This window comes from Micropterus dolomieu, linkage group LG07 (genome assembly GCF_021292245.1).
Source record: "Micropterus dolomieu isolate WLL.071019.BEF.003 ecotype Adirondacks linkage group LG07, ASM2129224v1, whole genome shotgun sequence".
Lineage (NCBI taxonomy): Eukaryota > Metazoa > Chordata > Actinopteri > Centrarchiformes > Centrarchidae > Micropterus > Micropterus dolomieu.
Genome location: NC_060156.1, coordinates 8,180,521 through 8,194,447, shown reverse-complemented (window position 1 = coordinate 8,194,447; position 13,927 = coordinate 8,180,521). Strand labels below are relative to the sequence as shown.

General features: G+C 40.1%; 2 protein-coding genes across 5 annotated transcripts in view; both read left to right on the top strand.

Annotated features, from left to right (window-relative positions):
- The window catches only part of lims2 (LIM and senescent cell antigen-like domains 2), a 31,987-nt gene extending 23,938 nt beyond the window's left edge, over nt 1-8,049 (top strand). For 3 of the 4 annotated variants that reach the window (XM_046053727.1, XM_046053726.1, XM_046053728.1), the window contains 8 exons: nt 628-694; nt 868-988; nt 1,195-1,344; nt 1,909-2,059; nt 3,463-3,555; nt 3,928-3,976; nt 4,258-4,333; nt 6,358-8,049. In XM_046053727.1, coding sequence (XP_045909683.1) covers nt 628-694; nt 868-988; nt 1,195-1,344; nt 1,909-2,059; nt 3,463-3,555; nt 3,928-3,976; nt 4,258-4,333; nt 6,358-6,472 — 822 coding nt within the window. In that variant the 3' untranslated portion in view covers nt 6,473-8,049. Of the gene's footprint in view, nt 1-627; nt 695-867; nt 989-1,194; nt 1,345-1,908; nt 2,060-3,462; nt 3,556-3,927; nt 3,977-4,257; nt 4,334-4,763; nt 4,899-6,357 lie in introns of all 4 variants that reach the window. The other variant, XM_046053730.1, reaches the window with a different exon arrangement.
- An 813-nt stretch (nt 8,050-8,862) lies between these two features.
- ranbp2 (RAN binding protein 2) overlaps nt 8,863-13,927 on the top strand; it is a 27,360-nt gene continuing 22,295 nt past the window's right edge. Inside the window, exons 1-7 of the mRNA XM_046053325.1 lie at nt 8,863-9,070; nt 10,366-10,433; nt 10,528-10,639; nt 12,491-12,643; nt 12,826-13,056; nt 13,210-13,352; nt 13,498-13,693. Of these exons, the coding sequence (XP_045909281.1) occupies nt 8,999-9,070; nt 10,366-10,433; nt 10,528-10,639; nt 12,491-12,643; nt 12,826-13,056; nt 13,210-13,352; nt 13,498-13,693 (975 nt within the window). The 5' untranslated portion in view covers nt 8,863-8,998. The remainder of the gene's footprint in view (nt 9,071-10,365; nt 10,434-10,527; nt 10,640-12,490; nt 12,644-12,825; nt 13,057-13,209; nt 13,353-13,497; nt 13,694-13,927) is intronic.

Genomic DNA, 13,927 nt, shown 5'->3' with positions numbered 1-13,927 from the left:
AGTCACATGAAACAAAATGCACACCAAGAACTATTTACAATATATGACAACAATGTGATATCCTCAGTACATGCAATTGATTTGAGCTTGTTACAACAAAATCCGAAGTAATGACTGCATTTCAAGAAGCGCTTTCTAAGAAACAATAAAAAACTTGGAGGGCTCATTAAAATCTTTCTCTTTTGCTTTCTGCTTTTACATCTTTTCTCCTCATCTTTTAGTACATCAGTTAGTGTTGCTGAGTAATATTTTACAGCTGCCATCATTAAACTGAATAGACTATTCTTTCCAGCCTGCTCCTCGACTGTTGCCTTTAGTCATTTGAGTCGTCAGATATAACAGCTTCAGCCTGAAGTGCTACGTTTACTGTGTGACAGATGGTGGTTCTGCATTGTGACACATTCTTTCATGAGAAAACAATAGTCAGATTTTTTATCTGGGTAACAAAAACACATTAGTGATGCCATTTATTATCAACATAACATGTCAATATGAATATATCTGTGTATACAGGGTTTGGGTGAGATGTGTTTTAGGATTATACTTTTTATTAATGGTCTTGCTATTATTATTATTATTCGGCTGTGTGCAGAAATTGTGTACATATTGTTTTAATTCTGTTGACAGTTTGAAGGCAGGAAATACTGTGAACATGACTTCCAGATGCTGTTTGCTCCCTGCTGCCACCAGTGTGGTAAGTACAGGAACTGCAGTAACAGAGAATAAACACCATCCGATAGTTTTCTTTCCCTGACCCTGCCTACTCAGAGCCATGTGGATCTGGGGCTTGGAGATTATGCCCTTTAAACAATAAATGTTCATGTAACTGTTCTCAAAGTTCTCCACAATCTTCTGCTCTTCTCCAAGGTGAGTTCATCATTGGCCGTGTGATCAAGGCCATGAACAACAGTTGGCATCCAGACTGTTTCTGCTGTGACCTCTGCGAGGCCGTGCTCGCTGATGTTGGATTTGTAAAGAATGCTGGAAGGTCAGGTTCTCTTCAACCACTCACCATCATTTGGCTGTGCAAGTGGAAAGATCATTAAAGAACATGCTAGAGGAGATACATTAGTTGGCTGACCCTGGAACACATCGGATACGTTGCTGATCTATCTAAGGAGATTAGTAAAATATCTAATCTTTTTTTTTTTTGTGTAATTTTCTTCACTTACCTGTTCCTCCCTCTCCCATCAGGCACCTGTGTCGTCCATGCCACAACAGGGAGAAAGCTCGGGGCCTCGGCAAGTACGTCTGCCAGAAGTGTCACGCCATTATTGAGGAGCAGCCTCTGCTGTTCAAGAATGATCCTTACCACCCTGATCACTTCAACTGCAACAACTGCGGGTAATCAAGCAGACAAACACAACACACAAACCTGGCCAGCTGTGTCAGCCTTATAAATCATTCAGAGCATGAAGGCAGTGGGATAAAAAGATGCTCCAGTAGATAGTCAGTTGCAAGCTGTGTCAGGTTGTGAACAGTCCTGAAATGCTCCTGACTTGCACATGGAGGTGTTTCAATTCCACGTACCGTGCACTACTCTTTGAGGCTGGGATCCAGTGAATATATTTAGATGAGTCAGATAATCTGTGATTATAACACTCAACAAATGCAGCATGTTCAATCTGCCACAACATGACGGACCAAGTACTGCTCTCTGGTGGACCAATTTAGTAACACATACCCATGCTGTGATCTGACTCATGACATCTTTCATTAAAAGTCTTTAATTGCACTGTAATTGCAGCCTCAACCCCCCCCATGTGTTCTGTGGGGGCTTTTTTCCCACCAGATTTGGTTATTTCTTCTTTGTGCATATATGTTTATTTAACTTCAACTGCATTTGCTCAGTTTTGTCTTACCTGCAGAGCTGATCTAGTTTTTTTTATTCTCCTCTTGTCTCTGCAGTAAGGAGCTGACAGCTGATGCCAGGGAGCTGAAGGGGGAGCTCTACTGCCTGCCCTGCCACGACAAGATGGGTGTCCCCATCTGCGGGGCCTGTAGGAGACCCATTGAGGGCCGCGTGGTTAACGCTATGGGCAAGCAGTGGCATGTGGAGGTGCGATGTTACTAAAAACTTAGGAGAGACTTCTGTTATTGATTTTTACTTTCTGTATACAGAAACTGAATGGACCTCTCAGAGGCTGCCAACATTTACAATAATTCTTTAACGGATTTCCTGCTGAAATGCAATTTCCTTGAAGTTGTACATATTTGAGAGACTGAAAGTAGCTATTCATTCAAGAGTACGTGTCTCAGGCCTTTGTTTTGTTCTCTCTGTTGTTGCATTTATTCTTTAATTCCAGTGTAATATGTCTGACTTATACTTTTTTCCAGCTTTACCTCCACAGTTATGTTCAGTACGCTCCATCTCCGAGCATCATTCCTTCGTCCTATATCTCCTCTCTGGCGTCATTCCACCACCTATCTTCATCTTTTCTTCTGTGTTTTCTACATTTTATGGCCATTTTCCTGTCTTCCCTGCCCCACATGTAGCATCATGTGTGCACTGTGTGTGAGCGCCCATTTCAGGGCCACCCATTTTATGAGCGAGGTGGTCGCGCCTATTGTGAGAGACACTTTGACATGGTGAGGGCATTAAGGATTAGCCTGATGTTGACTGCTGCCCCGTGTGACACTTCTCCCTGCTAGACACTCTCACCCTCCATGCGAGGGTTACACTAATATAAGTGTGTCTGTCCAACACTTGACATCTACAGGCCAGATCATATTTTCAATCCAGTTGCCTCAAAGGAGTTACTTTTCCTAACTCAACATTTATATTGCACTTTATTGTAAAATATTATCACATTGAATATAACTTAAAGAAAGCTAATGATTGTCTTTTTTTTTATCTATTTCTTTCAGTCTAATTTTTAAATTATAATTGTGTTTTATGTACTCAATAGCATAGCGAACAGTTTGGGATTAAATTAGTTGATCAGGGTCTCTGAAGAGTTTTATTGTTTGATGATACATACTGCTTAGTCAGTGGCGTTTTACACACTACAAGAATATTCTGGGAGAAATCTGTTGTTTATTTTGGCATAAAAATTGGTAAATTGTAAAAACATTGAATATTGGCAGCAAAACAAAACTGTCTTGCAAAACTCTCTGCAAAGAAATCACAAAATCTATTGGTGTAACTCTGCTCTGTCATACTCATCCATGGTGTCTCCTACACGTAAGGGGTGCTTTATTTATGAGCGCATGATCAGAAATAGTGTACATTCTTTAAGTTCTGATGCGTCTGTTTGGAGGATTAGCACACCGTCTCAAACTCGCGGTTCTGTCCACCTTCTCTGCTCTCCGTAATCTTGTTTGGACACAGTAACAGGACATCTGGACTGTGGTCTGACCTGATAAATGTCTGAGCCAGATTGGGCTGCTGCCTGAATGTGATAATTTACTGACTGACAGCTGTGCTAACCACATGTGCTTGGCCGTGGGTTTTGTTTGCAGCATTTTGTGTGTGCTAAGTGTGAGAAACCTTTCCTGGGACACCGTCACTACGAGCGCAAGGGCCTGGCCTACTGTGAAACACACTATAACCAGGTAACACTCGACAGGAATATTTATGTTGAACACACAAATACCTGCCATGTTTTGCCTGTCATGACATTTCTCCTCCTCTTGCTCCATTTATATTATGACAATATTTTATTATTTCTGTGACTTGAGATTGATCACACAGACCCCCGCCCCCCTTTTCAGTGGAATGACTCCACCTAGTGGAGGTATTTTTTTTCACAACACAATACTTGTGTTGTGAAAGTGCTAATTGGAAAGATTACAAAATGTCTGTGTTTCTTTGCATGTTTTTTTGAACTCAGCATGTTGTATGAGCCTGTGTTGTTGAATATCATAATTTATAAGATGTGTGAATATGTTGCTCACTCTCTGTTTCTCTCCCCTCGTCACACTCAGCTGTTTGGAGATGTTTGCTACCACTGCAATCGTGTTATCGAAGGAGATGGTGAGAGAAGTTGTTTTAATTTAATATATTTAATGGTTTATGGGTGGAGTGGTCTTGTGTCACTTGTTGTGCAGCCCTGTTTACATCAGTGGTAATTAGAGCACTTTTTTACCTTGGGACTTCTCTTTTATATGACATTGTATTTTGATCTATACATTGTGTGCAGATTTCTTGTCTACTTTGCAAATTTGTTTCTGAATTTCAGACTAAACCAAATCCATGTAAATTTTGTCATATGAAGACTAGTCATGTGACTCTGTTTCTTCATTTTTTATTTTCAGTGGTGTCTGCCCTCAACAAGGCTTGGTGTGTCAACTGTTTTGCATGCTCTACCTGCAACACCAAGCTCACCCTCAAGTAAGTAATACACAAGTCTAAGAAGACACACTGTAACATTAATACTATCACTGTGGACTTGGATCAGTCCACACATTTTAACCTACATTATGTTATTAAGTTATTAAGTGTCAGAAATGCACATGTGGATTGGTCTCTTGCATGTCACTTTTCTATTTCACAACTACCCTGCACCTGGGACTATTTGCTTATTTTAACTGTCTGTTTTTCAAGCCTGTTCACTCTGATTTTTTCACCTTTCTCTTTTAATCCTGTGTCTCTGTGGGCTTGTTTCTCCACCTCTCCTCCCTTTCATCATCCGTCTTCTTTGTCCTCTTTTATGCTTCTCTTGTTCCACTTTTACTGCCCTCTCTCCTCTGTTTTTACCCCTTGCCTCCTCAATGTCTCTTTCACACTCCTCACCATCTCTCCCTCCTCCCTGCTCTGTCAGGGATAAGTTTGTGGAGGTGGATCTGAAGCCGGTGTGTAAGCACTGCTACGAGCGCCTGCCGGATGACATGAAGCGCCGGCTGGCCAAGCGCGAACGCGACTCAAAAGAGAAGAAGAAGAAATTATTGATACCCATGTGTCTGTGATCCTCTTTTTCTCCTTTCTCCTCACTTCTACTGTTCTTCCATTGGTCAGTTTCCACCTTCCTTCCGTTCTATTCTATTCTTTTTCTGTGTCATTGTCGTCATATTTCAAACATGCTACGTGCCTCTTTTATCCCACATATCAATTTTATACTTAGTTCATCTTTCTTTAAAGCCAAATGACAAAAGCAGACATTTGGAATATGCACAGGCTGAACATATTTGAGTGACCTAACACTGGTTTTAGTACATAAGCATTTCTCAGCCAGAAACACTAGTCAGGGTTAAGGCTGGTACTCTGGTAGCCCCTGCTATGGAAATCCGATAAGTCACATGGCGAAGGGAATGCGTTGTTTTATGGGTCTCCTGGTCTGTTTGGGTGTAAAGAGCCTTAATCACTTCCGGCAGCTTTCTGGCTGCAACTGTGGAAGTGCTGAGGTGCAACAACGTGGGCTCTGGGTCCGCCAGCGATTATCTGCTTTTGAAGGGAATGTAGTACAGGGCAGCTGGGGGGAAAGGTTCAGACAGCTTGCCAGCGTGAGTGGAATTAAAGGCAGTTAATACAGAAAACACCCAAAATGCAGTCACGGAACTCATTTGACCTCCGCCGAGGCTTCACAGTTCTCACAATTTTTTAATAACATTAAAAAAAGGTTGAGAAGATTTTAATCGGCATGCGGATCTGCGTCTGTAAACTTTGCCATCGGTTTGGGATACATGATTGTTTTCATTCAAGCAAATGCAGTAGGTCATGAAAAAATATCAAGCATGTTTAAAAAGCACAGAGCTACAATGTGTAGAAACCCTTACAAGATTTGCCCGATGTGCACCTGCATCCAGGTCTCTCACTGTTCTAACTTTCCACCAGTTGTCCCAAACATTTGCAAACAAGTTTTGATTTGGGACTGTTGTTGCACGTCATCCATCTCTCCACCTATTTCTTCCCATGTGTCCTGTCTTTCTCTGCTATCTGCTATCAATAATGGCAAAAAACAGGTTTTGGGGTTAACCAGCTAAGAGATTGATAAGTAATCTAAAAATGATGTTTCTTAGGAACTATCAAAAAAATTATCGCACTATTAATAAAGACAGAGTACAAAGGATAAGGACAGATTTCACTATAACAATATTTCAGGCGTTAAAACAAAAGTACAACTCACTTTAGATGGTGAGGAAAATAATAAATAACTGAAAAGGGCCATTTTTAAAATTCACTTTAACCAAGTAGTTTTGTTTTTAGTTTTTTATAACTCAAGCATGCCAGCCTTTCATGCGTCTGTTGCAGAAGTGGTTTGTAATGATATGAAATGTTGGATTGCCAATGTGTAAAGTGTAACTAGCGCTAGAGGTCATGCTAGTAGACATATCATTGGCACAGATATGTACATACTGGGTGTGATGACATCAAACTTTCAAACTGTAAAACATGGCTATAACCCTTTTTTCCCTCAGGAACAAGTTTGTGGAGTTTGACATGAAGCCAGTGTGCAAGAAGTGCTACGAGAAATTCCCTCTGGAGCTGAAGAAGAGGCTGAAGAAGCTGTCTGAAACTGTGGCACGAAAGTAAACGTACAGTGGAGCAGCTGGCGGGAGGGAGAAACAGATGAGACCCTGAGGTGGCCGTGCAGGTCACATTTCCAGAATTGACAATCCTATAACTAGCATTTGTGTGTGAGGAGCATTTCATGAGCCTGAAACTGACAGACGGGTAAACAGTTGGTCAGTCAGTCAGAAGGTTTAACAATAACTTGTTCAGTGCCTTTTGGCTCAAATACTGCACTGTATATCTTTCACGCGCTTGCCTTATTTCACTATATATACATATATATATATATATATATATATATATTAAACCTAAAAACAGATGACGGTCCTGAATTTCAAAATTATATGAGCTTTAAGAGAACAGAAACAAGAGAATAATAAAAATTGTGTTACAGGCTGCCAACTCGTCTCATGATGCCCAGCCATGTGTCCTCTGTTTGACTGATGTTACTCTTGTATAATAACGCTGTTAACCCAAAGAAAGTTGAGAGGAAAATACTGTTTTATTGAATATGTGTATAATGTCTCTAATATTTCCTGTTTTCCACCAACATGTATCATGTTATGTATTATGAATGTGTCTTTAATATTTTGCTAAATAAGTTTGTGTTTAGCTCTATAAAGTTAGAATTGCAGATGTCATACTGTACCCTCCTTAGTGCTACAGTAATGGACTCAACTTCGGCTGCAGTATGTTGCAGTTATGTGCTATGCATTTTATGTGTGAAACATGCTCTATGCAAACAGAGTTACCAGTTTATTAGGTTCACTTGTACAATCTAATATAACCCAATACAACTACATTTAAATGAATCCTGAGTTTATAATATTCAGCTCATTTTACAGTAAGGTCAACAGAATATTAGAAACACCTCTAAAAGTAAGGAAGTCCACTTCAGCACCATAACTACAGCTTAAAAATTACTTTAGAGACGAAGCAACTCCTCTGACACGCTGCTGTCCACAAATACTGAACATAATAAGCTGCACAGTAACAGGATTTATTGCATGGCAGCTGGTAACTGTGTTTGTTACAACATGATGGCTTGTGGCATGTGCAGAGACCGGATGTGGGAGCAGGGTTAGATGTTGGAACGTGTGTCTCTGCTGTTTGTAATCCAGAGAGAGTGATCCTCTTAGAGAGGGGTACCGACTTCCTCAGGGCTCAGACCCATTGAAAGCCAACTTTTGTGAAGGAGGAAGAATAGTTTCACTTAAGCAGTATTTTATCGTAGAAGTCTTTTTTTCTTTTTACATATTAGCTTAATAACACATTCCACTATTTTATGGAAATACAAAGCCTATGTTACTGTTGTGTCATGTAGACATAAAACTATCCACTGGACTGTTTGTTGTGAAACAGAACTTCAGCTCAGCTAAAAATAGTTTTAATTTATATCTTACTAGATGACTCTACAAAGACAGACAATGCTCTTATACTGTATTTTAACTTCACGGTTAGCTTCACTTGGCAAGAAGCAACATTTATTCATGTAAACACACCAAAGTGCATGTTCTAAACTTGAATGGAAAGTTATTTTTCATTATATCTAAGATAATTCTATCAACACATCTGAATAAACATATATGTCAATGCTACTTGTGTAGTGATGTTTTTGGTTTACAGTTTCTCACCTCTGTCGAGTGTAACATGATATCCCTAGCAGGTTTAGGATTCACGTGTCATTTAATTACACTCAAAAGTATGGCAGATTCCCAAGATTTAAAATAAGTTGCCTCCAGCTCTACCTCACCTCAAACATACTTGGTTTCTGTGATTACTGTGGTTGAATATATATAATTAATCAGACTTATAGGGAGTTTTATATTGGGTTTCTAAATGTTTTAGCCACTTTGGCTTGATCCTTTTATGCTGAATGTAACATATTTGGGTTTATTCAAGCTAAAATGCCATTCCTTGAAAAAATTAAGTGGGTTGAGTTGATGTTGTAAAACTTTACCCCAGTTAAGGTGCATACAGCACAGACAACTCTGATATAGAGATAATGATTAATATTACACTTAAAACACACTTATAGTCCTTAGACATAGATTACTTACACTGACCCTGATGAAGGCCTAGTTGGCTTAATAAAATAACTTTGTTTAAAACATTGCAAGTATTAATGGATTTTCATCTTTCCCTTTAATTATCAATTAATACCCAATTATTCTGGCAAAATTCAACCCACTAAGGTTTCAGAAATGTTTGATTAGTGTTGTGTATAATAATTATATTAGTAGTGTTGCAAAATATTTGAATTATAGAAATTGCTCATGAGGGTTCACCCGGTGAGCCCACCTCTCCTTCAAAATAAAGTGCGTCATTCTGAGTACTCGATTTTCATTGGTTAAAGAGCCTGGATTCAAGGCGTTCACGACTCACGTGACCCTCTGCCATTTGACGGTAACGAGACTGCGCAATAAACATGGGGAGTTAACGTAGTGACAGCCTAACCGACGTTTATGTCATTTTTTATATTTTGTTCATTCCTTGTACCCTGTGCTCTATAGACAGCCGATTTAGAAGTATTTGTTTTTGGAAGCCATGCGGCGGAGCAAGGCTGAAGTGGACCGCTACGTTTCCTCGGTACAGAGTTCCTCTCCCTCACTCAAAGAGGTAAGTTGGACCGGCGGCTAACGTTAGCACGCTGCTGCCATCATGTCAGACCAGCATGTGTCCGCCAACCGGTACCAGGGAACCACCTGGACACCAGGATCAGATGAGCAGGAGTTGTAGTTTTAACTAAGCTTACGTTGAATCAGTTGGCTTGAATTGTGTGATCTGTGTAACCTCTGTTAACTCTCTGTGGTTAGCAGCGCAGACGCTAACTTAGCTAGCCGGCATGATGACGCCTCGTCATCTCGGTCCTCCCCTTATAAAATTGCGCGGCACGGGGCTGTTGAGGTTACCGGAGCCGTGCTAGCCTAGTTAGCCGTAACTCACGCAGCTACTAAGACCGCTTGTCCAGCTCGCACTAGTTTTATACATCTAGAACAACATGGCTTCAATCCCCCCCCCCGTGACCGGGACGCGTGCCGTTAGCTCGTGCAACGTTAGAGTAGCTGCACGCGGAACCTTATTCACAAATATTCTGCTATTTAGCTTAATTAATACACATTTATCTGTGAACAGAAGTTACAGGACTGGTAACGTTAGGGCAATAAAACAATAATGATAATTATTGCAATATAATTTTCCTCAATAGCAATATAACAAATGTAAAATAAATGTTATCAATTTTGAATCACAAACGAATTAGCACTTTAGCAATTATTCTATTAGGATATTTATTTTGTTGAGTGAAAAAAAGAATTGCCTTAAATTTTAATCATGCACATTTGTTAAATAAATATTTTATCATAATTGTTTTGAATGTTGTACCTCAGATATGTAAAGTGATCCACTTTTGGCATCAAGGGTTTGTCATGTTCTGACAAAAAACAGCCTTTAAACCTGAAAAACATAATAATTTCACATTTATCAAGTGATATGCAATTTGTTATTGATAACATTTTTAATCCTATCGCCCAGCCCTACTAATGTCTCTAACCTTAATGCTACACTAAACGTTTTCTGAATCCTTTAGGTACTGACAAGATGAAGGGCAACAGTAATATCATAAAAAATAGTGTAGGTTTTTTTTGACATTATGAGAATGAGGGAAATAAAACATGTTGACTACAAACATGTCAAGAATGACCAGACCAAATCCTAAACAAAAGTATTTACTTTGTTGTCCTTGATGTAAAGATATCAAAGATGCAAAACTGCAGGTGGCTGGGCTACGTTATACTACCACCACAATGTGTACCTTTTTATTGTCATCAATAAAATCTATCAAGACAAGCAATAAAAAATAAGATGTTTCAGTTTGTTCACTGATGTTCATCTTCAATGTTTTCTGTCCACAGAAGCCAGTCAAAGGGTTTTTATTTGCTAAATTGTACTTTGAAGCAAAGGAATATGATCTTGCAAAACGGTAAGCTTCCTCGTTGTTGACCAAATCTGTTATAGCTCATCAAGAAGTGTTCATTATATTGACAGTAATCTTGCACGTTTCGGTCTCTTCCTAGACATGTATCTGAGTATCTCAAAGTGCAGGAGAGAGATCCGAAAGCACACAAATTCCTTGGACAGCTTTACGAGACAGAGGGAGACATCAACAAGGCAGTAGGATGTTACAAGGTAGGAAGAACAAATCGCTGAGGGGGGAAAGTGCAAAACAAAGCTTTTTCTCCTAACCATGGCATGGTGTGCTGCTCTTTGAAATCAAAGCTGTCTTCCAACTGTTTAAAAAAAAAAAAAGAATGATCAAAGTCTTCTGCAGACCCTGCATTTCATGTTATTGATTGCAGTGCTTCAAATTCTGGCTCCTCCTGTCCATATGTGAAAGTGTCGTTGAGCTAGATACTGAACTTGAAATTGCTCCTGATGGCTTAGATTACGTGTGGGTGAAGTGCTATGTAAGTGCAGTACATGTACCTTCTTATTTAATAGTGGTCAGATCAGGATGGGGATGCCCAGTTATCAAGGCAAAGTGACACATACAGTGCACCCTGTACGTATATATTTGCTCTGTTTCCCAACAAATTGGATTTAAAACTTTCCTAAAGTGCCAAATAAGAATAATGACTGAAAAAAAGGTTGTGAAATATTATATTGTCCAACAAAGGTTGAGGTCAAGGGCAACTGGACTTGGTTGAAGATACTAGTAGACGTTTTGTCCCTCATCCAGAGACACTTTCAGTTCTGACTGACTGGGTTCATAGATCACAGAGGTTAAATAGCTGAGTTTCCCTACCAGTCAGTCTTCTAGTATTGTCAACCAAGTCCAGTTGCCCTTGACCTCAACCTTTGTTGGATAACTATAAGCTGGATGACTGAGAACCTTCACAGACAATATTAAATTGATTCATAAAGTTACCCCAGTTCAGATGGAATTAGTAAAAATGTGGATTAATCGCCAGTGCATTTAACGAGCCAGCTGCAGCTTGAATTACACTCAACTAATTTTGCTGCTAGCATTTGACTCTCCTAACGTCCTAATTCCTAAGCTTTCACTTTCTTTTTTCTGTAAGTGTACAGGCTCCCAGTTAGGAATGTGTGTCAGCATAAATGGGTCCCTGTCTGTTTAGTCAGCCAATAAACATTTCAGACATTCCACCCAACAAAAAAGTGCTCAGAGCTGAAAAGATTACATCACAGCAATGTGATAATATGAAGACATATATTTTACAGTACAAGGTGTCTGTAACTAACCATAATTGGTGAACCAACCAAACTGGTATTTTAGGTTGATATTAATACCTTCATAGGGAAATTACACACATTGATCTGAATGTAGTTGCAGTAGCAAGTGTAAATTTAAAAACAATCTAGTTTCGGTTCCTACAGACTATCCAGCAGTTTTTGACAGTCTCATTCACACCTCCATCACCATGTTTATAATAATATAACTGATGTAATATAGGCTACTGTTTTCATGCTTGTCGAAATGATCAGAAGAAGTAATGCTTACTGACTGTAATGTAGCTGGTTTCAGGTTGATGACCCTTTACTAATGTTTAGAGTCTGTTTCACGCATACACATTTTTATTCAGGCTGGTTACCAACCCAGCTGTGGCCTTAAATAAAAAGCAGCTCCTGATTGTGCATAAAATTTAAACAAAAAATCTAAATTTTATTTATTTTTTTTTACATTGTGAAAAGGAGGTTTCAGGATTTAGTTTGTTGTCACAAAGACCGAGTATGAAAATAACATTGAAATCAAGTCAGTGTTATTTAGCCCAAAATCACAAATATGCCTCGGAGAGCTTTATGCAACCCTCTTGCCTTAGACTCTGTATTCGTCATGTTTATTCATTAACCTCATTAGACTTCCCTCTAAATAAAGTAGCCATTTAAATGTCTCCTTCACACTTTTGATGTTTTGGATGTTGTTTCTGGAGTCTCGCCCTTTTGGAAAGATCATCACATGTCTGCAGGTTTTTGTTAAAACTGACACTAGTGCATCTGCACCTCTCTGTGTGTATGTAGCGGTCAGTGGACTTGAACCCAGCCCAGAGGGACCTGGTGCTGAAGGTGGCTGAGTTACTGGTCAGTAAGGAGGAATGTGACAGCAGAGCAGAGTTTTGGGTGGAGAAAGCTGCCAAGCTGCTGCCAGGAAACCCTGCAGTCTTCAACCTGAAGGTAAGGCTTCTTTTCTTCTGAATCTCCAGTATGTACGGTGTAAGAGTGTCACGTAAGGTGTTATCTAATGCCTCTAATGCGTTTTAACTTGTATTTAACTTACCATTGTATTCACATATTAACTAAAGGAGGAAAGGATGCCACAATGACTCAGTTTGGTTTATCTGTGCCACCCTGTGCAGGAGCGTTTGTTGAGTCGTCAGGGTCAGCCAGGTTGGAACCGGCTGTTTGACCTCCTCCAGGCCGAGCTGGCAACGAGGCCGGCTGACGCTCACGTGAACGTGAAGTTGGTTCAGCTGTTCTGTCAGGACGGGCGGCTGGATGAAGCCGTTAAGCATTGCCTGGCTGCTGAGAAAAGGGGCATGCTGAGCCACAGTCTGGACTGGTACACAGTGGTGTTACACACACTGCAGGTCAGCATGGAAGTGTACACAATATTTGACTGGGTTGGACAAACGTGCAATTTAGAAAGCTTCTGTGATGTTCTGTTGTATTTCATAAACTAAAAACCTAACCTGTATAACTTCAAAATAATACAAAAAAATATGAATGACCTCTCGTTGCAGGAGTATCTAGCTCAGCCCAGCGTCTCTAGTAATGAGAAGATGTGTCGTCGTCTCCAGAGAGAGCTGCTATTGGCTCACTGCAGCCTGCTGAGAATCACACTGTCTGAGAGCAACGTGCAGCCCAGCCTCGATGCCCTCGCTGGGTAGGTCACGTTAATGTCCCGGGGTGTTTGTATACACAAGCTGTATCCATTGAATAAACAGTAAACACGACTTTATTCAGATTTGTTAGTGTGTTAGAGTTAGTAATTTTCTGTGCTGTATATTAAAGTGTGTGTGTGTGTGTAGTTTTGACCGAGCTATGCAGACGCTGAGCGGCGTTGCTGGCCGCCACACAGATGATCTATGCGAAGTGTTTGTGGAGATGAGAGGTCACCTCTACCTGCATGCTGCCACACTGCTGTTGAAGCTGGCTCAGGATCGCCAACAGACCTGGAGGGCTGTCATTGACCTGGCTGCACTATGCTACCTGCTGGCGTACCAGGTACTGACGCACTAATAAGCCAAATGCCTGTGAGGAATGAGGCTAGGATATTACCAGCGCCATTAACAAATCCCCAAAACCCTGAATCTTGCAGTTAATACTGATTCTCTTTTTAAGATGGTAAAATTGAAAAAAATTGATATAAAATAAAAGTTAAAACTCTTGACAGCTTCCTTACAGGACAAGTAATGCAGTCTTTGTTCTTTAACTTTCGAATTTCCATTTAACAACTTA